The sequence below is a fragment of the Neofelis nebulosa genome, chromosome 9 (assembly GCF_028018385.1).
Source record: "Neofelis nebulosa isolate mNeoNeb1 chromosome 9, mNeoNeb1.pri, whole genome shotgun sequence".
Classification (NCBI taxonomy): domain Eukaryota; kingdom Metazoa; phylum Chordata; class Mammalia; order Carnivora; family Felidae; genus Neofelis; species Neofelis nebulosa.
In genome coordinates this window covers 136,676,284-136,700,639 of record NC_080790.1, presented here as the reverse complement: position 1 = coordinate 136,700,639, position 24,356 = coordinate 136,676,284, and the positions used below count along the sequence as shown (strand labels likewise).

At 51.1% G+C, this 24,356-nt stretch overlaps 2 protein-coding genes across 2 annotated transcripts in view; both read left to right on the top strand.

The window, feature by feature from the left end:
* The window catches only part of LOC131486006 (serine/threonine-protein phosphatase 4 regulatory subunit 1-like), an 81,908-nt gene extending 71,492 nt beyond the window's left edge, over positions 1–10,416 (top strand). The window contains exons 14-21 of the mRNA XM_058686074.1: positions 807–902; positions 1,773–1,958; positions 2,231–2,392; positions 3,292–3,392; positions 5,593–5,713; positions 6,514–6,648; positions 8,643–8,784; positions 9,615–10,416. Coding sequence (XP_058542057.1) covers positions 807–902; positions 1,773–1,958; positions 2,231–2,392; positions 3,292–3,392; positions 5,593–5,713; positions 6,514–6,648; positions 8,643–8,784; positions 9,615–9,772 — 1,101 coding nt within the window. The 3' untranslated portion in view covers positions 9,773–10,416. The remainder of the gene's footprint in view (positions 1–806; positions 903–1,772; positions 1,959–2,230; positions 2,393–3,291; positions 3,393–5,592; positions 5,714–6,513; positions 6,649–8,642; positions 8,785–9,614) is intronic.
* Positions 10,417–12,684: 2,268 nt separating this feature from the next.
* On the top strand, positions 12,685–21,967 carry ANKRD60 (ankyrin repeat domain 60). Its single transcript, XM_058686417.1, has 4 exons — positions 12,685–13,027; positions 17,400–17,530; positions 18,978–19,143; positions 21,553–21,967. Exons 1-4 carry the CDS (start codon positions 12,685–12,687, stop codon positions 21,852–21,854), a joined length of 942 nt encoding a protein of 313 aa, XP_058542400.1. The 3' UTR covers positions 21,855–21,967.
* The last annotated feature ends 2,389 nt before the right edge of the window (positions 21,968–24,356 follow it).

Below are 24,356 nucleotides of genomic sequence, written 5' to 3'. Positions count from 1 at the left end.
GAAGCAGCTATCGGTGTATTAATCGACTTTCCTGGATCATATATTGAGCTGATTTGTCAGGATCCATTAAGCTGGCAGACAGCATGACATTTCAAGTGCACGTAGGAACCCATGTGACGGTTGGAGGAGAAGGTCAGGTTCATCTCTGCTAATGTAATCAATGATCAGAGACCAATATGTCACCGCTGAGTGTTCCTGCTCATTTTAATTGTTAACCTAACGTAAAGGTCCATCAGCAAACGTTAGAAGTGTTTGTACACGTGAAAACCGAGAACGGTTTTCCAGGTAAATACTCCTTTATCAGCTGTGTCTTTTCGCTCAGACGGAATAGGTCTTCCCCTTACTCCGCTCCATCCGTCCCGGCAGGTGTCTCCAGTTCCCGAGAAATGCCGGACGAGTTGGCTCCGCGCTGCCTTCTGGGATGGCTTTTGTCTTAAACTTGTGACATTACTTGCCGGGCATTGATTAGCCACCCCGGGACCCTGGGGCTTAAAGGATGGTCAGTGCAGGTTGTCGGTTCTCACCAACATCAGCCTGTCCTCTCTAAGGGCCTCAAGCAGTCTTGAGATGAAAATGTACGACATCTGTTTGCCTTGGCACTTAAGGTGACTGACCTCTACCATGTCGTCTGTAACCGTGCAAATGTATTTTTTCACATCTGGAGAGATACCAGTGACTGGAAGGGAAGCACCAGTATTGGTCCGTGGAGGTCATTTCCGGCACCGAAAGAGGACTCCTTGAGGGGGGAACAATAGGACAGCTTCCTGTTTGGGGTAAGTTCGTAACGTGTCCCATCAACTCTGCAGGACCCTGGCGAACCCTGCGGTGGAGTAAGGGACCCTCTGGAGACCGAGCAGAGGCATCTCCCCGCCCCACTCGAGGAGAATAAATCTAAATTACAGGTTTGTTCCTTGAAAAGAAAAGCAGTTGAAAACTTCACATTTTCTGGAAGTTAAATTTAAGAACGGCCAGGGGAACCAGAGAGTTCCCATCGATATTAATGACTTCTCTTCGTTCATCATCTGTGTTGCTGATATTTCCTCTGTAACTTACTTAAAAAAAAAACACAAGTTCTGAAGGAGTGTTTAGAGTCTTTTGAACAATCTAGAACGGTATTTTAATAAAGCAAATCAAGTATGAGAAAAAAATGTGACACCTGTCCTTTAATAGTATCTATACAAGTCATTTCAGTTTTGGGGGGTTTTTTTGGTCTGAAAAATTTTTGACAGATTCTTTGGTTGAACTATGTTTGACTTGGTTCTATCTTGTGGATTGGCTTCTTGTGTTATGTAGGGTCTCTTAAATGCTTTAAATGATTGTATTCCATTATCCTTATAGACCTAAAGGTAGGTGGGTGATGTCTGAGGAAGGCGGTGACCCATCCCATCAGTTGGGAGAAGCTAGTGAAAATCTGGGTGTATGGGCTCGAGGTGCCAGGCAGTCACAAGACAGGGTGGTTTCCGTTCTCAAGAGCGTGTGCATCGGACTAACCAGATGTTGGTGTCTAGAATGTTCTCTGGAATATCCCATGTTAGACAAATTTGGAAGAGATGGGTCTAGGCATTGCTTTAGCCTCATTCGGTCCAAGTCGAAAATTCACCTCCTGCAGAGCAGTTCACCAATCCAGAGCCCTGAGCTTTGACGAAGGCCTCTGGCTCCTCTGACGTCTCTGCTTTGCTGTTTTCACCTCCAAATTCCAGACTCCTTGTTCTTCTGAGCATTGTCCTTCTCTCCTGCGAGCACGATGGTCTCCTTTCTCTGCTCTTTCCCAGGATGTAATACCTCAGCCCCTGCTAGATCAGTACGTGTCGATGACTGACCCAGCTCGAGCCCAGACTGTCGATACCGACATCGCCAAGCACTGCGCCTCCAGCCTCCCGGGGGTGGCGCTTACCTTGGGCAGACAAAACTGGCATTGCCTCAGAGATACGTACGAAACGCTGGCTTCTGACGTGCAGGTAAAACGAGCCCGTTCGGCGGCACGCGCGGAACTGGGGGGGCGGGGTGGGGGGCGGTGGTCGTCTGCTTGGGAGTAAAGGGAAGGGCCACAGGGCGTGCTGGCCTGTTTCTCATGTGGGTGCCATCTGGCACGCCTACCAGGCCTTCACGAGATGAACGCTTTGGTGGCCGACCCCTGGAGGTGTCAGTTCTGCCCTAAAAATGCCATCTGTGCTCTTGGTGACGGTGACTCACGCTTGCTTCCCGTGATCTGTGTTCTGTGCACCCGCAGTGGAAGGTGCGGCGGACCCTGGCCTTCTCTATTCACGAGCTGGCTGCGATTCTTGGGGACCAGCTAACAGCAGCTGACCTGGTGCCCATCTTCAACGGATTTTTAAAGGACCTGGATGAAGTACGAATAGGAATTCTCAAACACCTGTATGACTTTCTAAAGGTAGGAAGAAGGATTAAAAATAAAGAGCAGACCTTCCCACTTCAAAGCAATGTCTTTAAAAAAAACAGAAACAAACCCCTGGCTGCGTGAAGGAGCAGTGAGAAACAAAAAGCAAGTAGTCTGGGTTTCTTCGGTTGAAGTCTACCATCCAGAGTCTTACAGAGGGTGTTCTCGGTGATGGGTGACTGCTGTTATTTGTCGCCTTTCAATCTTCCTGTCCCTCGGAGGTCTCATCCCACGGAGGATGCTAGACGCGTAGCCTAGCGCGCCCCGTGAGGACGAAGGAACCCCGGCCCCCCGGGTGGTGCGCACCGTGCCCGGGGTCACCCAGGGGAAGAAGCCGGCTGCGCTCCAATCTCAGTTCTGCGGGAGGGCTCTCTCTGCAAGACCTTGCTGCTTCCCTTCCGGCCTCTCCAATTTTTGTCTTAAAGGAATGATGAGTGTAAAAATAAGGCTTTAAAAATGACCTAGAGAAACTAATTACTCGCAGCCACATGACCACGAGCTGCCCTTGACGGACTGGGGCTCATGACGCACCGGCTCTGCTTTGCTGACTCCCTGGGAAACAGCAGTGGCGTTGTTTTCTGAACACACACGCACGTGTTGTTTTCAGGCAGGAAACTGTGAGAGGGGGAAGAGCTCGGGGGCATTCAGGAACACACAAGCACACACCCCCCACCGGGGCGGAGGTCGGAGGCATTCGGGGGTACACGTGAGGTCCCTCAGCAGCAGCCTTAATTCACAACCACACCGGGTGATAGACGGGGCTCGAGGCATCGGGGGAATGCACAGATCTTGCCGGGGACGATTGTACGAGTTCAAGTGTAATAAAACAATACATTCGGGGTCGTGCGGAGGGGTTCTGCCCTTTCATTTATGTATACATTTTTCAAAAATAGTTGCTTCATGAAGACAAGAGGAGAGAATATCTTTATCAGCTGCAAGAATTTGTAGTGACCGATAACAGCAGGAATTGGAGGTTTCGATATGAACTAGCAGCGTAAGTAAAACCTGTTTGGGGACATGAGAAGGCAAATTAGATGGAATAATTCTTAATTTTCCTACCTTATAATTGATTTCTAAGCTCGCAGTAATAGCGTTCTTTTGGATAAAGAGATTATGTTTTTATTAAGGGATAAAGTGAATTCCGCAGCACTAAGTTACAAATACCACGGTCTCCGGGGAGATATTCATTTTCTGATGAAGACAGGGCTCGAGTCACTTTGGAATTAGAGTGTTCTGCTGTTCTCTAAGGCAATTTATTCGAACCAAATAAAAGATGAATCACCCCCTCTTCAGTATTTTCCTATTAATCGGAAGAGTTTTTGCCAGAGCCTTCCCGAACATTCTGAGTATAGCCCTCTCTGCAGGGCACAGCGTGCTTATGCACTTCAGCTCCTAAAGAAAATTACGCTACAGAGAGAGACACGAAAGGGGCTCACTGAGACGAGACGATTGTTACATAAAAACGTCCCCCAAGGTGCCTCCTCTGTGCACATCATCTCGTGTGTGAAGGACTTCCTTAATCCCAGCCTGTGCGGGCACAGGGAATGTTAAAGGTGTCCCTGATTCCCAAAGAGTTAAAGCTGTTAATAGGGCTCTTTCCCGAGGCAGGTCATTGTGCATCGCGCAGTATTGGGTGGACTTGGTGGCGATGGTGGGCGTGCGGGTGTTAGTTTTCACCTTGTCGGGATTTATCTCGGTAGCTTTACTTTTCATTTTTCTTGCCCTCAACTAGAAATCTTTCAAATAATTGTCTTCCCTGTAGAAATCCATCAGGCTTTTGCAGCTATTCAGGCTATGATTTGGCCGATGCCAGGGGCAAACTAAAAGATTTTCTCTTCGCTGTGATCTTTAATCATTATGCTTAATTTGAGAGATTGAGGTTTTAGTCATTATGCCATGTTCCTAGTTTATATTCTCAGAGAACCGAGAAAAACAGGCCCACGTTTTCCATGAAAGCATTGCGCCCTCTAGCGGCAGCGCGCGGGAACTCGGCCAGGTCCGTCTCCGGGCGGGCCGACCCGCTTCCCGCTTCCCCGGCGGCCGGGGGCGGTGGCTGGGCACCGGGGATGGGGGCCGGGGATGGGGCCGGGGACCGGGCACCGATGGGGTGGGGGCGGGGGGGCCGGGGCCGGGCTGACCTGCCTCCCGGGAACGGGGTTGGGACCGAGGGACCGGGGCCGGACTGACCCGCTTCCCGGGGCCGGGGACCGGGCATGGGGACCGGGCATGGGGACCCGGCGGGGGACCGAGTGGGGGACGGAGCCGGGGCCTGGCCACGAGGACCGGCTTCCGCGGGCCCGGGCCGGCGGGGCTCGCACCGCCGACAGCGTTATCTCGGAGCCCTGGCTATCTCCCATCTCTGCCGTGGTTATTGAAGCCAGAGCCACTGATATGAATTCTGTGCTCCCCGCGCCCACGGTACTGGTATCATTTTTCTGAAAACAGTGCTTTTTGATATGAAAGTATTCCCCGGCACTCCTGGTTTCTGGTTCTAACTTCCTTCCAATCTCTTTTTCATTTCCTTTCGTTGCCAGCATGGAAACAATGCCATTTATTTTCATACCCCTTCTCTCCATCCCCATTTAGAAGAGAGTGAGAGCTTTGGTGGTAGGTTTTCCCGTCCAGCCATCTTATGAATTTTTCCCTTGGAGTAGAGAGCCGAGGCTCCCAGTTCTCTCCAAGCGGACCTTGCTGATTGGGGGGGGGGGGGGGGGGGGGGGGGAAGGGCTCGAGCTGCCTGCCGGCCGCTTGGGGAACAAAGCCGAGGCTCCTCGGAGGTTCCCCTGATCTGTTGATCTCTGGGAACTTCAGCGTTCTGGCTATTTTTATGTTATCTGATTTTTTCAGAGTTTTATGTGCTTTCCAACTGATAACCCAGAATTGAAATATTATCCCTGTTCATAAATTTCTCAGCCTCTGTTTTACAAAGTTTAATTTATTTCTTTTTTGTTGGATTTGTTTGGGTGAGATGAAGACAGACGATTTTCTTTTTCCACTTTGTTTTGCGTGGTATTTCCCTCGGCTTTCTGCTTTTGGCATTTTACTGACGGAAAGCCTCGCGAGGTCCACATGTGCCCTTAATTTCCCAGCCCGGCTCTTTTTATCTATAAAATGAAATGAGAGTAAGGAGACATTAGTAAGGTATTTTTTTTGCCCTAAAAACCAATTTCCTTTTTTTTTTTTTCTTTCTTCAGACAGCTGATACTCATTTTGGAACTCTATAATCCCCATGATGTTTATGATTATTTAATGCATATTGCCTTGAAGTTGTGTGCAGATAAAGTTTCTGAAGTTCGATGGATCTCCTTCAAGCTTGTAAGGAATCGTGGCTTTTTTGTTTGTCTGTTTGTTTGTGATTTTTGGAAATAGGAACGTTTCTGTTTCTTCCATTTTAACCCCTTTACTTTCTGGGGCTGATTTTTCAGTATACCTATGAAGCCAGCTTTTAAATTTGAAATTAGGAACTGCATTATGGTTTTATCAGCACGTAAGATAGCCTTTTTCTTAAGCTGTATGCTTCAGTGATAGAAATTGTGGATAAATCATTTTCTATATGAGACCCTGTAAATGATGGCTTAGTGTTTCCTTAAACACGGGCTGGGCTTAACCCTACGGCATGGTTTTGTAGAAAAGTAGTTAGTAAGCAAAAGCTCTGTCATGGAAAAAAAGGCTTATCCTGTTTCTTACCTGGGCTTGTAACCAGCTGAATACTGGGTGGGGGGATCGAATCTCATTTGGAAATATTGTCTTACTAAGGTACTCTGATGGTATTAAAATTTTACAAACATGGCATGTTCCGAAAGGTAATGATTTAGTTATTATGCAAGAGGACATTTCCTAAAATGTGGAAATCTTAAGATTAAGAATGTATTTTCCTAATGCTAGTCCTTTTTTGAATTTCATTTTCTGAAGGGTTCTACATGTGCGAGTGTACGTGTATTGCACAAGTCTTTCCTCCTCTGTGTTCTAATGATGACCGTGACAAAAAGTACCCTCTCCCATGCTTATAAATTCATTTTAAGAGCCATACAAATGTCTAGTCTCCACGTAGAGTAGGATTCATAATTCAAATAGATGGCAGCATTTTAAATGTGCTCTTCTGATATTTGTTACAGGTTGTGGCCATTCTGCAGAAGTTCTATTCACACAGGGAAAGTGCGTTGGGGTTAGCTTTCGTCCATGAGCTCATCGTAAGGTTCCGGCACTGTGCTAAGTGGGTTGGAAGGCAAGCTTTCGCTTTCATTTGTCAGGTTAGCATGGCCTGGGGCGGCCGGGTGGGGCAGGGTTCTCCGCTGGGATTTTCTTACGTTGCCACGGGACTGATATCAGATGCGTCAGACATAGGTCACCAGCCAGGCATCTGGAGATCAGTGCACCGAACGAACCCCTTGATCTCACGGGAGATTGCGGCCGACCCGCTCAGGCAGAATGATTTGCCCAGGCTTCCCCAGCCCGTCTGTGCATTCGTCCTGAAGGTGTTGACTGAACGCCTGCCGTGTGCCAGGCACGTTCTAGACGGTGCGGAGCCAACTCGCTCCTGCTCTCCCAGCACTTCCCCTCCGGTGAGGTGGGGGCCGGGCCCGCAGCCCTGCCCCCCCCCCCCCCCCCCCGCCCTGTCCAGGGCAGTGGCCATCGTGGCACCTCCCCTCAGCCAGCTGCCTTGGAGGGAGGCTGCGGTGAAGAATAGAGCAGTAGGGTTGGGGCTGAGACCATTTCATCTCTGCCGGGAAGTTCATGTCAGCCGGTCCGGCTCCTGGGCACCCTCCCTACTTAGTGTCCTGGAAATGGTGGGGTCGAGGTTTGCCTGGGGCTGATGGCTGCCACTTCTGGAATGCTGCTGCGTGCCAGGTACCTGCTCATCTGATCGTCAGTGGCAAGAGCTGCCGTGTGTCAGGCACCTCACACCTGTGTACTTTCAGACCAGGTTTTTTTTTTTCTTGAAGGGGAAGCAGTTGAAGCCCAGAGAGGTTAAGTGACTCAGTCAAAATCACACAGGAAGCATAAAGCCGTGATTTTTTTCTTTTCCCGCTGACGTGTTATTTAAGAAGTTTTAATGTTTCCCCATGCACATGTTCAAGCATGTACAAAGGTGGAGGGAACAGCATGACTCTCCATGAACCCCTCGCCCAGCTCTGTCAATATTACAGTCAGGCTGTAATGGGACTCTAGCTCGCCCAAGCCCCAAAGCCCCCTTTCTCTCCCTCACATCCCCTTCCCCCACTGAGGGACTCACCAGGGCCCCCTGTTGGGCTGGAGGGGCATCACACGGTACTTTGGGGGTCAGCTTTGCAGAGCGCAGTGACTGACGGATTTAAGTGCCAAACTCAACAGACCGCAGGCCTGACGCCACAGATTTCTGCAAAGAAGAAGTCAGTGCCCCAGGTCATTTTGTGGAGAAAGGGCGAATGAGATACCTTCGCTTTTATTTTTTAGTTCTCCATCTGAGATTTAGAAAATCCATGATGAGATAAAAGGAAGAAACACCCAACTAATTTTGTTCAAGAAAAATCAATGTGTATGTGCTTTCACGAATTAATTATTAAAGATTTAGAAAACCCACAGAAAGACAGACAAAAGGAAAGGGTCGTTTGATGGCAATTTCAGTGCCGCTCCAGGGACGGATCCTAACCTGGGGTTTAGTGAGGGCCCACGCCTGGCACTTAATAAATGTCAGCTGTTACCCTGTAGTGGGAAGATGTATAGGACTTAGAAGCCACACGCTCAGCTTGGAATCAGGAGACCTTTGGGCGTCGCCACTTTGGACCTGAATTGCCTCACCCGTAAAACTAGGCTTGTGCCGATTCCCGTGGCTGGCTATGAGACGGGACTCTGTAAGCAGAGTGGCGGTGGGCAGGCGCTGGTGATCATCCCGGAGGCGGTGTTTGTTGGGTATTCGCAGAGGGCCCGGCCTGGATTGGAGATGGGGATTGGGCTGTCGATAAGACAGGTGTGGTCCCTGCCCTCAGAACCTGAGGTCTGGTGAGTAACAAAGGTGAGGGTTCTTAACCTTAACAGGTGGGCGCTTTGCTAGATTCTTTGCGGAAGCGATCTGCCCTGCCCATCACTTCCCCATTGCACAGATGAGAAAACTGAGACCCAGACAGGTGAAGCCATATACTCAAAGCTGTGAAGCTAGTGAGTGACCAAGTTAGGCTTGGAATTACAGAAGTGTACGTATTTAGAAAAAAAACATGCTGATCACTCTTGAGTATCAATTTTTGGCTGTGGTTTTCTTCCATCACAGGCGGTGGTGAGCGAGGAGTGTATCCCCGCAGACCAGTTTGTCGAACACTTACTCCCCAGTCTTTTAAGCCTCGTGTCAGATCCTGTGCCCAACGTGAGAGTTTTACTAGCCAGAGCTCTGCGGCAGACGCTGTTGGAAAAGGGTATGTGGACCGCTTTTCTGAACTTACACGTTTTAAAAACTTCATCGGGCAGCAGCTAGATTTCCTCTAGGAGATTGTGGCAGATTGCATGATAGCAAACTCCAGACTTATTATATAACTTGATGTATTCACTTTTATGCAGAATCGATCGTTGTTCAGAAAATGACTAAGGAAATGAATGTGGTCCAGTTTTCACATTTAATGAACGTAATGCTAGAATGCAAAACATCGCCGTGTTCTAGAAATGCGGGAAACTTTTGTAAACGTTGACTTAGTACATAGACATTATGAAAGGCAGCAAATGTAAGCCTTAATTACACTGAGGTTTTGATGGTATTAATTTTGTAGTCAGAAAAATGTCGAGCTCAGCCTGAACAGGACTTAACTTTAGATTGTGTCCCTCGGGTGACACGATCACATCTAAGCCACGGGTGGGGCGGAGCATTCTGTCCCCGAACGTACGTCCCTTGCCCCTTCCCTCCCACACCTCCCCCTGCCAGCAAACCTGCGCCCCCCCCCCCCCACACACACACCATACTCCACATGCTGTCAGTTATTTTGTAGCGGAGGGGAGAAGACATGACATTGAACATTTCTGAACTACAGTTTTAAAAATGTGCATACCTACCCATTCTTTCATCTTTGAAATTTAAGAAATACCCTTTGATGGAGGCAATCATTTTATCTTTGCGAGGCCCTGTGTGTGTGATTATTCTGGGAAGAACGATTTATTGTCCTGAGGTGTGGTTTCAGAAAAACCCAAAACTGGAGTCTGTGTTGGAGCACAGTTCATGGCACACGCGAGCCCAACTACTGTTTTCTGTCTTTAGCGTATTTGAGAAATGCCGGTAACCCTCATCTTGAAGTCATTGAAGAGACCGTCCTGGCCCTGCAGTCCGACCCGGACCCAGACGTGTCCTTTTTTGCCACTCTCCAACCCAAGCGGCGGAGTACTGCAGACAGCCGTGTGCTAGAAGAGCGGAACTAACCCCTCTGTGGTCGCGCACGCTCTGGGCACTTCGCACGCGGCACGGACTGCTCACCCCAGCTTGTCAGGGGGTCTGATTGTGTCACACCTTCCGAGGGAGGAAAGATTCCTGAAACTTTGAGGGTGGGCACTCAGATGGCGCCTTCCCCTCCCTCAGTCACAGGGACTGCACCTGGGCCGGGCGCCACGCTTCTGCGCCCCTCCCTGCCTGATCAGGAGGTCCGGGCCAAGGTGGTGGAACCAGGCGGGTGGCTGGGGGTGGGGCCTCCAGTACATCAGACTGCCCTCTCTCCCGCAGACCAGATTATTTAAGCCCCCCCCCCCGCCCCCCACACACATCAAGTAGTTTATTAGAAGATTTTAAGTCTTTAATAGACTTGCACATTTGGCTTCCCTTACGCTTTCCTATAAAATACAGTTTATGGTATCACATTTTATTTTTAACTGAAATAATGTACATATGTAAATAGCTCTTGACAGGAAGAGCTAATATATTAACGTAACATTAGCCTCCTATCAGTGAGCAGAACAAATACATCATTTAAATTTATGCTGCACTTTGAGTTACTGCAAATATAGCCCAATTTGTTTACTTTTGAAAAATGTGATAGTTAAGGAAATCTACCAAAGAATGATTTATGGAAGTCTTTCTAATATTGTACTTTTGTATAAACTGTACTTGGAACTTTTCCTCAGGCACTTACGCCTCCCCTTCTCATAGGAACTGTATCCATAAAGACACGTACTGGCCTTTGACAGAGCATAAAGTAGAAAGATTTTTCGCTCTTACATGGATTCATTATCATACATTTGAGAGAGGGAAATTGATCATTGAGATGCATGGATATCGACTTTGTATCTAATGCTCTGGGATCTTAACAGAAAGTAACAGAAAAATAGGACCCCGCAGATCTGATCAGTTCATATACTTGCCAGTCGTTTGGGGGGTTAGATTATGACACCCTTCAACTTGACCTGAGTACACAGAACTTAGCATTTCACGCTTTTAAAATTTAGAGTGAGAGAAAGATGCTCTGGAAACTTAAACGAGTTTTCCATTAATCGTTTAAGATTCTACAGACGTTTGCTTAAATTCTGTAGAATGTGTAAGCTCGTGTTCTTTTTATTTCTATCTTTGTCTTCTCGAAAGTAGGCATCAGAGGAAGGAAGGAGAGGCCCATTTGGGGTTCAAGAGCTGCCTGCAAAGGTCATGTTGCTGTGGCCCTTCTCCCCTTGGATCTTTTTCTTGTCCGTCTTTTCTTTCTCCCTTTTTTAAAAAAATAAAATCTCTGCAGCTATATATTGAATTTCCGGGAATACAGGATGTTCTCCCCTCCCCCAAATTCCACTGAGTTGATTCTTTAAAAAGAAAGGAAGGAATCTATACCGTGCCAAAGAAAATAAGGTACATGTGTGAGAATTTCAGATTGTAACCCAGGGTAGCATTTTGGCAACTTCAGCAAAGAGTGAGCCAATAAATTGGAGGCTACGTATTAGAGAGAGAGAGGGGGAAAAAATCAGTCCATCTTGTGTTCTTCAAGGTAATAGATGGAGCTAATTGTTTTGCTTCAGTAACAAACCATTTTTGATCCTTTTCATGTTAGAAATTGAGATTGGCCTATTGTTAAAATCTGTTGATCTAGCAGCACGTAGAATTATTCAACTGGAATCTTGGGTTCTGTGCAGAGGTTAATTTTCCACTAAGGAAAAAAAAATTCCCCTCGGTTTGTGTCCTGATGTGTAATGTAGCATCTGGGTGCTGAATCCAGTGTGCTTGTAGGGACTCTCCCGTAAATAATCCAACCTTTAGGGGCGCCTGGGTGGCCCAGTCGGTTAGGCGTCCGACTTCGGCTCAGGTCATGCTCTCACGGTCCGTGAGTTCGAGCCCCGCGTCGGGCTCTGTGCTGACAGCTCAGAGCCTGGAGCCTGTTTCGGATTCTGTGTCTCCCTCTCTCTCTGACCCTCCCCCGTTCACGATCTGTCTCTCTCTGTCTCAGAAATAAAAATAAACATTAAAAAAAAATTAAAAAAAAAAATAATCCAACCTTTAAACATTTCCAGTTATACACTGAAGATCCTCGATAACTTGATAGGAATGCCTTTCCGGTGCAAAGATTTTTTTTTTTTTTTTTCATGACTAATCTCTCTGCCAAAAATATGTGCAAGGCTCCTATGTTCTTCTTTTGTAACAACGAGGTTTTTTTCTAAGATGGTTCTGTGTCTCCTTCCTTTCTCTCCGGCTGCTTACGCCGTCACTTCAGCTCTTGATGAGCTTACTTGTTCATAGGTGCGGGGTGTTAAGTGTGTGTGATCCGAGCATCTCACGTAAGCTTCCTGTTTACTTGAACACTCTGCCTCCTCTTGGGCGAATTAATGGAAAAGCACAAGATGGGTTTCTCGCAGACGGCGCTCCTCTGAAAGGTCTCTTCGCGATGGAACCGTCTCCGCTTCTCGTCCAGCAGGCGTCACCCCCTTGTTAAGTGTCTTCATGAGCACCTGTCTCCCGGAATTGGGGGGCGTTCGGGGGCATCTGCGGGGCTGACGGCGCGTCTCCGCTCGCTCGGGGAGCAGGAAGGGCGCCTGTTAACGCCGTGCTGGGATTTTCATTCGTGCCCGGCATAGGATTTTGAAGCATGACTGGAGACTGCCCTTGACAGCTCTCGGTAGTCGATGCCCGCGATGAGGATTTGGGGCGCTATTCACCCCACGTGGTGGGCCCCGACTTCGGCAAGGACTGTTCTTTAACCGGACGTGGACACCAGGGGCCCGCGTCCTGGCGGTGGACCCAGGAACTGACCCGAAGGGCAGGGCCTGGGGGGCGTGGCCCCCGCGGGGCGTCTCCGCGGTCTGTCTGCGCTGCGGGGCTGGGTCAGCCGGGGGGCGCCGGTGACGCGGCCGGGGGACAGGGAACCATGCGGCGGCGGCGGCGGCGGCGGCGGGCAGCCGGCGGCGGTGGGGCGCCGCTGGGGGGCGCCCCGGACCCCAACCCCGCCGTGGGCCGGCCCGCCGGGCGGGGGGCGGGCTCGGCGGGCCCGGGGCCCCTCCCCGCGCCGTCCCCCGCCCTCGGGAGCCCCGCGCTGGCACTCGACCAGGCCCCGGACGTCTTCGTCCTGCGGGTGCTGCTGGAGGAGACCGGGGAGATGTTCCAGGTGGCGCACTGCCACAGCGACATGACCGTGCGCGAGCTCAAGGAGGAGCTGGAACTCGTCGTCGGCGTCCCCCTCGACCTGCAGAGGCTCCAATACCTGGACCAAGGTGGCCCCCGCCCGCCCCCTTCCCTCGCCAAGTGCCTGGCCTCCGCCCTTCCCAGCGTGGGGTCCCACGTGCTGCCCCCAGGTGTCCGGACAGACCACCCCCCCTCCCCCCCCCCCCCCCCCCCCCCGCCAGGAAACCCCAGATGGAAAAGCCAGCCCAGGCCCCCGCGAGGACTTCCCAGTCCCTGACAAACCAGGTTCACATTAGACCTCAAATCTCAAGGCAGACCCAGTCCACACAGCAAGACCCCAATCCACAAATCCTGCCCGCGTCAGGACTCCAATCCTGAAGCAAGCTGTCTGGTCAGACCTGTCCACGTCAGGACCCCCGAATCTCAACACAGGCGCTGCCACAGCCGGACCCCTCAGACCCTCGGGCTGCCGTGTCTCCATCAGGGGCCCAAATCCCAAAGCCAACAGCGTCCACACCAAACCAGGAGCCTGAAACACAGCCTGTCCTGAGTGGGACCCCACAATCCAGGGCAAACCTTCCCATATCGGGACCCCAAACTCACCGCAAACTTCCAAGTCCCCATGTTGGACTCGTAAATCCTCTCAGCCCTCCAGCCAGCCGTTGAGCTCAGAACAAACGCTGCCCCCTCCCAGACCCCCAAACCAAGAACAAACTTGGCCAAGACTGAGCCCCAGATCCCCAGGCTAACCCTGTGACCCTCAAAACCCTGAATCCTCTAGCAACCGTGTCCGCTGAAGGATACTAATGCCTGAGACGAACTGCCCACCTCAGGACCCCGTACCTCTATGCAAACCATGCCCAAGTTTGAACCCCAAATAAAATTCCCCAAGCTACCCCTGCTTACAACAGAACCCTAAGTCCCAAAGCAGATTCTTCCCAGATCATGACCCCAAAGCTCAGAGTGGACAAGCCCAATTCTGAGCCCCCAGTCTCTAACCGCTTGTGCCTTTGAACCCCGATCCATCAGCCATCTCTGTCTGTGTGAGGATGCCAAAACCCAAAATGAGCTCTTCCCACATCTGGGAGCTAGTTCCCAAGCTCACCGTGACGACACCAGAACACCAATCCTAAGCAAAATGTCCTCCTAAGGGCTCCAAAGCATGGGGCAAACTCTGCCCACAAGAGGACCCCAAAACTCAAACATACCCATCTCTGAAACCCAAGTCTCAAGGAAACCATGTTTAAGCCAACTATATCCATGTAAGGAAGCCGAAGTTCCAAGCAAGCCTTGCCTACGTGAGGACCCCAAAACTCGAAGCAAGCTCTGTTTGTATTTGAAACCCCAAATCCCTCAGGCAACCTTACCAATACCAGAACCCCAAGTTCTAGGCCACACCTTGACCGTCTCGGGACCCCAAATCGCAGAGCAGGGCCTGTCGCCTTCAAGACCCCCAAAGCCCAGGGCTGACCTGTCCGATTCCTTACCCTGCGTTGCTACAGTACGCAGGGCTCTGTTAGAACCCCAAATCCCCAAACAAGTCTTGCCCACACAAGGACTCCACATCCCAGAATAGACCCTTCCCACACCAGGACCCCCAAACAGAAAGCAAACATTGCCTTCGTCAGAATCCCCAAATCCAGAGCAAACACTGCCCTCGTCAGGACCCCAAATCTCAAAACAAACTCTAGCCACGTTTGAACCCCAAATACTGGCACTAACTCAGTTCGTACCAGAGCCCCGAATCTCAAGGTGTGTCCCTCCTTGTCCACATCAGGAGCTCAAAACTAGCCCCGTCGGAATCAGAACCCAGCACCCAAAGCTCACTGTGGCTAGATCAGGACCCCAAGGCCCCCTATCCAGACAGATCCCATGTGGGGTGAGGACTCGGAGCCCAGTCTCTCCCTCCATCGATCTCCTTCCCTCAGCCTGAGGACCTGGCTGTCCCCGTCCCGGTGTCTACAATGTTTAGGATATGAGAACAGGACAGGATCAGGGCCCCTGGGCTCCATCATCTCCCCACCCGGTTGAAATCAGTGCAAAAAGACTTCAAGGAAACGGAGATATAAAAAACTCTCTGGGCTGCTGCACAGAGAACGTGAGGAGCCCGTAATGCAGACATACGGTAGCACCCCTGCAGGGGCCAGGAGCGATGGAGACAGAGATCTGAGCGCAGCCTGTCTCCACAGTCTCCGCTCCCCCAGATGCTGCCCTTCCGGGGCTCAGTTTCCTGATGTGTAACACGGAGCCTCTTAGCTCTCCAATCCTTAGGGCCGTATCCCGCTCTGGGCAGAGAGGACTCGGGAAACTCAAAATGCACACTGAAGGCCAAAAACACCTTCCTTCCGCTCTCTTTGAAATAGGTGAAGCATCTCTCGCGACGTATTTAATTTGCTATCGGAGTGTTTGGGAGATGCTCTGGGGGCCTGGCGGAGGCTTTATTTGGAGAGAAGTAGATCTCGAACCCAGAGTGTATTTAACACGCTAACGAGGAGGTGAGCGGCTGAGGGACAGTAAATGTCTGGCACCCGTTCTGTTAATTCATTTTCACTGATGAGCTATGCTGGGCAATAAATCCGAGAAAGCCAAGAGGCAGTGAAAGAGACCGAGTGACTTAGCACTGATGTCACAATCCTACCAGTCAGCAAGCACTTAGCAACCATTGGAAGCTTGACCTCTCTCGCGGCTGCAGTCCTTACTGTTGATAGCAAACAAGACGGGAAGAAGGTGTCACTACGTTGATAAAAAGAAATTTGGGTTTCTGCCTATAAATGATCCACTGATGCCTCTCTACCCACCGCAAGGTTGCCAGGGAGGATTACGTGAGATCACGTGTGTGTGAAAATCTTGAGGGACACAATTCTAAAAGGGGTGAGCAAATTCGTGGATGAGGGTCGACCTTACACGTCTGTTGTCAACTCTAATAATTTATTTAGCTGGTGATAATTAGTCTTTGTCTAAGCCGAAGGCAGTTGCTGCCTGTAAACAGAGAATTGCCGAGCTGTTCGGCATGTGTGAATTGCACTCTTTCTTGGGGAAACACAGCTTGATTCAATTTTTTCAAAGTCGTTAGGAAGTCAAGTTGTCTTGCTGAAGACTGATGACTGATTATCCTCTGTGCGAGAACCACAGACAGGACCCTAATTAACAAATTTGCTAATCGCTACTCCTGTTTACATCCACCGTCTGAAGTTTCTCGTCACCAAAGGGGGGGCCAGCGGAGCCTTGAGAGACGAGCTCGTGGCACTGGAGGGAAGGCAGGTCTGTTCGGAGCCCTGGCTCTACTCTTTCCTAGCCATGGGAGCCTCCGTGTGCTCACCGACACTCAGAGATGACAAACTTAGCTTGTCACGAGGGTTAAAGAACGTAGGCGCTCGGTACAAGGCGCTTAGTAATCACTCAGTCGCGAATCCCCCAAACTCATGAATTCCACTCGGAATAAATGGTAAATCCAGCCTGGCAGAGTTGAGACTTTGCGCTTGTGGGGTTGCTCGCGGGGAAAAGAAATTATGCGACCCCTAAGCAAGATTATAGGTGGCCACGTAAGGAAGTGTGTATTTAAAAAGGTAGGCTGAAGATAACGTTGCTTAAAATGTTCTAGAGTCTTCTATAGCCCTGACATTCTTTCCCAAAGAGTCTGAATTTATGAAGTGTGAGTCGATCCACTCACCCCATTCTTTTCTGTGCGTGGAGGGCTGCTCTGGGCGATAACACAAAGGAGTTGTAACGTCTCAAGGCCAAATCACGGTGAACGTCAACATTACAATTCTTCCCTTACCATACATGCTCAGCTGGGGCGAGTTGTCCCCCAGGGGTCGTTTTGGCAACACCGGGAGACATTTCTGATGGTCACAACTAGGTGAGCAGGTTATTGGCCTCTGGTGGGTAGGGGCCAGGGATGCTGCTAACACCTGGCGATGCCCGGGGTGACCCCCCCCCCCCACAACAGAGAATGATCCAGTCTGACCTGTCAGTAGCATCAAGATTGAGAAACCCTGCTGTAGAGACGCAACCGAGTTCCGTCACTGTTACATCTTTAGCCAACTGTTAACAACACCAACCAGAGTTAGTATTTTATTTTAAGGTATGACTGACGCACATACGTTGTACTGTTTACTGTCAGGTAGTTCTATTTCTAGAGTTTGCCTCATAAAATGACTTTCCCGGCTCGTGTATGTTTTTTTTTTCCCCAACAGAACAAGTTATAATTACAGAATTTTATAAATTGTTGCCATTTTGGGGGGTGGTTTCGCTTCTGTTTGAGCTGAGCCAAATTAATTTTCTAAAAAGCATTAACGACCACAAACAGACTCATGTGGAGTCATCATATGAGATTGGTGCCCGAGGTTTGAAAATTATCTTTGTGATGCCCAAGGTCAGATAATCTCTTAAGTTAACCAATGTAACTGTTTATCTTTAATACCCAAATTTTTTTTTTTAAGAAAAAATTATTCCCTGTAGGAGTTTTGATGGATGATACCACACTGAAGTTCCATGATGTTGTTCCTGGTGGAATTATTTCATTATGTATCTGGCATTATGATGGATGGACGGAACTGGTTTTGGCGGCTGTGGAAGGGGATCCCAGTAAGGTGTTTTCACGCTTCTCTAAATGGATATTATACTTCATGAAGCAACCGTAAACTGTGGATGTGTGTGGGGGAGGGTGGCGTGGGAATCGTGGGCTCCTAATGATCAAATCCTACACTGCGTGGTTCTAGTCACTCTCGGGTTTGCTATTTCACGGTGTTCACCTGTAACCCACTCATGCCCCACGCCACCCCACAAACGAAACAGGGCAGTGCATTTTCTATCCGTATGTATATTTTGTAAAGTTGAAAACCTGATTGAACAGTGAGCGAAGAGCTCCCCATAGCTGGGAACGCGTAGTCCAAAGAAAGTCCCAATGCGGGTCTGCCCCTCCCCTAAGGCAACACTACTCGATACACAGCAGGTGCCTGGTCTTTGCCAGGCCTTGTGCATAGCTCTTGGCTGGGCTCTGGGTGGGCAGTGGGGAGGAGGGAGGAGGGAGGAGGGAACCCAACGGTCTGCCCAACAGTGAAGACGGGAGGCTGGGGGGACAGGGGCGGGCAAGTGTACGTTCCTTCTAGAAGGCACATTTGGATGGAAGGCCGTGAGTGTGCCGGGAAGGGGTCAAGGAAGGTGGGCTGCAGGAGGGTTGCTGGGAATTAGATCTGGGAAGGGTGGGTGGTCTCCGGGGAGGCGGGGCCAGGGCTGACTGGAACCCCCTCCCCCCTCCTGTGTGCAGCAGCTTTAGAAGGAGGGGCTACCCTCCCAGGTCCTTCCCCGGTCTCCTCCTGCTCCTGGCCTTCCCCTGCCTCCCCTCTGCCACCGAGGCCTGGGCCCTGCCTGGGTTTTCTGGCTCTTGCCCTGAACCCCGGGATTCCCTCCTGTCTCCCACACTTTTGGTTTCTGCTTTCCCCCCACGGCCGCTCCCATGCCGGATGCCCCAGATCTAGGACAGAGTTCCTCTCTGTCGGGGCCCGCAGCCTTCCTCTCGTGCTCAGAGCCTTAGTTCAGCACGAGATGATTATATTATGGGGCTATTTTTCATCCGCGAGTGGAGTTCAGAGCGTTCCAAAAGTTAGCAGAGACAATGGGCCCGAAAATAGATCGGAAGGCCAGAATTCATCAAGTCTCCAGAGAAGTGCACTCCCCTCTGGGGAGGCCACTTCGTGTTGGCTGGTGTCTTCCTTAATGGCCACAGCCACCTTCCTCTGGACACCCAGAAAAGTTATTTTCTCTTCAAAACACCGACAGGAAGAATTTCCTGCCTCCCGAGCCTGCCTGATGGTAAATGCGTATTTCCTGGACATGCATAGCGTGGTCAACAATGTCCTCCCCCGCGGGGTGTCCCGGCTTCTTAGTTAGGGCTTGCCCCCCTCTGTGTCCATCACAAGCCTCAACTTGCCACTTGAGCAAACCTCCCCCTGGGGAGGGTCCCGGCCCCCACCAGGCAGGTTGTGCCCTTTTGAAGTAACTCTGACTCACTGTGTGGAACCCCGTTCTGTTGCCCAGCTGTCTTGTCTTGCTGTTGATGAGGACTCCGTCTACCAAACTGCAAATTCAAAGCATCTTGGAGGCGAGCGGAGGAAGGAATGGATATGTCAGAGGGCGTTCGTGGCCTTGTACATTACCTCCCACAGAGGTCACCCAGATGCTGTGCAGTACCTTCTAGAGCACGGTAATTCTGAGAGACAGCTGAGTGTGTCCGCGAGCTGGGGTCTTGTGCGGGTAGGGGGACCGAGTGGCTTGGCTTTCTGCCCCTTTGGCAATGGCATCCTGGATTCAAGTTGTCTCCACCACCAGTCACGGTCCCAGTGGACCACTCGCCGTCTGTCCGAGGCGTCTTAGGACCTGCCTACTAAAGGCTGTGTGCCCCCCTCTTGGCCAGGACTCCAGAAGAGTCTTTCTGTTGGGAGAGATGCAGCTTTCAGGACACGAATTCACAGGAGCAGCCGCGAGGGCTTCCCGGCCTGTTACGTCCAAAGCGGACACACTGCCGGAGATGTCCCCAAACTGTCTGTGCTATTTCTGCCCCACCTGAACTTGGGTTTCAGCAACGGTCCGAGGCACCCAGCCCCAAGCCGGCATCGGTCTCTGGCCAGTCTCCTTTCTCCGAGGCTTTGGATTTATTTCGCTCAGAAGACACTTACCCCAAACCCCGTTTTCATTTCTGCCCCCCACCCCCACCCAGAGGGGAAGCTGCTCCTTCTCTCTCTGTCCATAGAAATAGAAACCTTCGGGGCACCTGGGGGGGCTCGGGCAGTCAAGCGTCTGACTGCGGCTCAGGTCATGATCTCGTGGCTCGTGGGTTTGAGCCCCGCGTCGGGCTCTGTGCTGGTGGTGCAGAGCCTGCTTGGGATTCTCTGTCTCCCTCTGTCTCTCGGCCCCTCTCCTGCTCATTCTCTCTCTCCCTCAAAATAAATAAAGAAACTTAAAAAAAAAAAAAAACAAAGAAAGAAAGACATAGAAGCCTTTGTCTGCATTGTCTCTGGATTAAAGGCTTCTGTGTATAGTCCTACCGCGGTATACTTTCTCTTCCCTGGATGTAGGATATTTTTGGGCAAAGAGGCCCACGGACCGATCGAGGTGCCGACCATCCAAGAACAATAGACAATAGTTGCAGACGGCCCAGGCCGCCGGCTTCCTGGGGAAGAGGAAGAACGTGACGTGCCGTTTGGTCAGTGGTTTGAGGCTCAGAAGGGAGCCTCATCCCAGGCTCTCCCATATCAGCCTGCCCTCAAGTCAGAACCCTTTCTTTCCTGCCCGCGGCCTTGACCCCAGCCTCTCTGCGCCCCCTGCTTCCAGCGAGCAGGGCGGGAGTATCCCCGCGGCCTGGGCAGAATGGTGCTTGCGTCTGTCTGGCGGGTGGTGGTTTTCCTGAGCGGCCTCCTCCTTGGCTGTTCGCAGCCCAGCAGTCCGTTAAGCTCATAAAAAGTCATTTTCACTCTGATGGAACTGTGATGTATTCGCAAGCACCAGTTAAAACATTACAGCCAGCTCTGCAAGGTTTTCTGGGCTTTGCAGACAGCCGCTGCAAAAAAGCCATGCTGTGGCTGAGGCTGGGCGTTAGGAGAACCTATTTAAAACTTTACCTCGCCGACCGGCCATAGCTCATAAAAACTGGCTACAGAAATGTCAGCTGCATGTAATTGAATCGCCTTGTTTTCTGTGTCATGATATTTGTTACCCAGAATTTGATTCAATTCAACAAGTCCATATTGGACACCTGTCATTAGCCCATCCATCTGCGGGAGGCAGTGAGGAATTCAATCGAAGTGAAATCTGTCCCTGAGTCAGGGTGCCCATCGTCTGTCATTTCCCGAGTGCCTGTCTTCTCCAGGCATCGCGCTACGTGCTGGGGATGAAAACAGCGGTGATCAAAACAAGTGTGTTTTCTGCCTCCGTGGAGTTTGTGAAGGGAAGTCAGCAAATTATCACAAATAATTAATTGCATGGTCAATCGTGCATGGCATGTTCTGAAGATACAGTGTGTCTACTGAGCGTATGGGGGTGGGGGGGATACACGGGAAGAGGGGCTCAGGAAGGGTTTCCTGAGGAAATAAATGAAGGATAGCCAAGAGAACCCGGGGCGGGGAGGGGGGCGCGGAAAAAGGTGACGGGGTTTTTAGCAAAGGAGACAGCATATGCAAAAGGCCTGGGGCAGGATGAGGGAGCAGGGTGTGTTTAAGCGATAAAGATAGAAGCCTGGTATAATTGGAGCATGGAGGGAGTGGGCAAAGAGCATGGGTGGGTGGGGGTAATGCTGGAAGTGATAGGGGGAGGTAGAGGTGAGACAGAGCACTGACAACCTAGAAAATCACCGCAAGGATAGCGGACATCAGAAATGGGGTTGGAGCAAGTGTGTGTTCTGGGCAGACCAGAGGCAAGGCGGTGCCGGGTTCTGGGGCCAGTGAAGCAACGCCTCCCCTCTCACACTCGCTGCTGGGGTCGGGGGCAGTTTGGATTCTCCCGAGCTTTCTTTTCGTGGCCTCGCCCCTCCCGCGCTTCTCCTCTCGAACGTGACTCCGAAGGGGAGGCTCGCGGCCGGGAGGGCGACCCTCCCTCAGCCAGCTGTCTTATTTTACAGGAGCCAACTGTCTCCAAAAAACCCCCATGGGCAGGACCGCCCTGCACGCGGCTGGGGCCATGGGCCGTTTGGACTGTATAAACCTGCTGCTCAACTACGGGGCCTCGGTCACCGACAAAGATGCCAGGGGGGAGACCCCCATGTCCATCGCCCGGCGCATGAACCGCAGACACAGCGAGAGGCGGATGTTCCTTTTCTACTGGATGACAAAGTCAGGGACGACGGACCCGAAGAAACTGCTCGCGAACCAGGTTTCTCACAGGGTGAAGGGTGGGTTTGGCTCCAAGAAGGGCCAAATTTAGCTCCCACGGGCCACATGTGCACGTCGAAGCTGACTTGGGTCACTTTTTGGAGTTCAAGTCCACAGTGGCCCTCGGTGAGCAGGAAGCCAAGAAAACATGGCAGTTCCTCTGAATCAGGTACTAAATCATCTGTCCTGTTTGCGCACGGTGTTGGGGAGGGGGTAGGTGAGTTTGTGCTCTTTCTGGAATCCATTACGGACTGAGCGGCCTCTGACGCCAGCCTTTAATTTTCTGCTATTTGTACATTGCATCCACTAACGCTGCTCGGGGTGATGGGCACCAATTACCTTCCCTCCCGTCCGGAGACCATCTAATGCGTCAGCATAAGAGAAGTGATAGCAATAATGAGAATAGCACTGTTCCATCATATAAAACCAGTGCCAGGGAATGTCGCGAAGTTGCGGGCCGTGTGGGCTGTGAATTTCGGCTTGTAAAACCCAGGAGCTACGTGCCGCCCAAGCTAGCGAGGTTCCGGAAGTTTTCCTGACCCGCCTCTGAAGGGTCTGCTGCTTGAGGGGTGGAGAAGTGAGGCGGGGTGGGCAAGAGCAGAGAGAGCTTGGTTCTCCAGACACGTCCTCCACGGGGTGCCTTAGTAGTCTTGCTGAAGGCGATGTGTCGCCACTGGATTTGGAGGAGACAGCGTAAAGGATGCTGATGAGCTCGTGGAGGAGAGACTCCGAGCTGGCACCTTCTTTCCCTTTGTCCCGCCCCTGGTGGTCCGCTCTCCTTTCCCTGCTAGAACCGCGAAAGCACCACCAACCTTCCTACGCTTAGTTCCGGGCTCTGTACCTTGCAAGGGCTGTGCACCTGCAGGGGACCCAGCCTGCCACGTGTCTGAGCCCAGAGTAGGAGCAAGAGGGGAAGGTGGGGACCAGGGCGAGCGGACGTTCACACCCCTGTCTGAAGGGGGCGCCGCGACTCAGCTCCAGAGGAAACGTGAGCCAAAGGCTGCTAGATCTTTCCAGAGCGTTTTGATACGATAAGTCCCGATTTAAAAAAAAAAAAAAATTAACGTTTATTTATTTTTGAGAGAGCGTGAGCTGGGGAGGGGCCGAGGGAGAGGGAGACACAAAATCCGAAGCGGGCTCCAGGCTCCGAGCTGTCAGCACAGGGCCCCACGTGGGGGCTCGAACTCACCCACTGCCAAGATCATGACCTGAGCTGGAGTGGGATGCTTAACTGACCGAGCCCCCCAGGCGCCCCAGATAAGTCCCGATCTTGAAGGGCTGGCCTGAATTTTTTAAAAATGGTGGCGTGGTACAGAAGGATTAGCAGATTTGAGGCGCGCCTATGGAACTGCCTCCCGTCGCCAAACTTCGTTTCACTGAGGAAAACGGCAGAAGCCACCAATGGCTCCTGGAACACGCAGGGCTCAGAAGCCACAGGCCGGACGGCCGTGGGTCTTGCTGGGCGTTGGGTACCCTCCACTCTCCCACTGCGCGGTTATGCGTGTTTCTCTAAAGCCCTATAGTCTGACACCTCTGGGGCCTGTGTGACGCTGGCCTCCCGACCGTGGAAGTTCTGCTTGTAAAGTGATGGAAAACGGCCCCGTATCCCGGCTGCCCTTCTTTCCTCCGCACACCCCGATAACCGGATTCGGCTTTTAAATTAATTGGCTGCATTTCCCGCTGTCATAACAAGGAAGATCTGTGTTGACGATGTGGCTTTCCACTCAGGAGACGTGGCTGTACCCGGCTCAGCAATCTGTTTGACAAATAATCGTCAGGAAAAACAAAAAAAATACAGCTCAGCATCAACTATGTCAAAACTGAGATCTTGTTTCTGGCAGACGTTCTCCAAAGCCAGTAGACAGATATTAAATAACCCCATCCAACGGGTCAATTCATTTAGCTAATGAGGTGTTGGCGGGGCGACTTGGGGACCCTTTTAACGTAACAAGTGGCATTACTCAAAGTGATGTGTTTGCCAGCGGCTTTGTTTTGCTGTCTTTGTTGTTAGCAGAGCCAACTGCCCGACACTTGTCCCCAAAACTTTGGAGGCAGGCCCTGTATCTTCATATGCCCCCAATTCAATTAAACGCGTGGCCAGAAAAGGGGCAAGTTCCAAACTCCGTGGTTAAAGTTCTGCTCCGTCTGTGGCAGGGGTCATCTGTGCGCTCCCACATGTCCCAGGGGCCTTCATTTTAGGCAATCTTTAAAAAAAGTGTTTTAATGTTTATTTATTTTTGAGAAAGGGAGAGAGAGAGAGAGAGAGAGTGAGCAGGAGAGGGGCAGAGAGAGAGGGAGACACAGAATCCGAAGCAGGCTCCAGGCTCTGAGCTGTCAGCACAGAGCCCGACGTGGGGATTGAACTCACGAACTGTGAGACCATGACCCAAGCCAAAGTCGGACGGTCAACCAACTGAGCCACCCAGGCGCCCCTTAGACGTTCTTAGTGTATGGCCTCTTACATCCAAACAAGCCTGTATCACCCATTGAATAAAATATGTTCATGGCCATAGAAGAGATTGGTCACAATTGTGTTATATTTTGTAGGTATTTC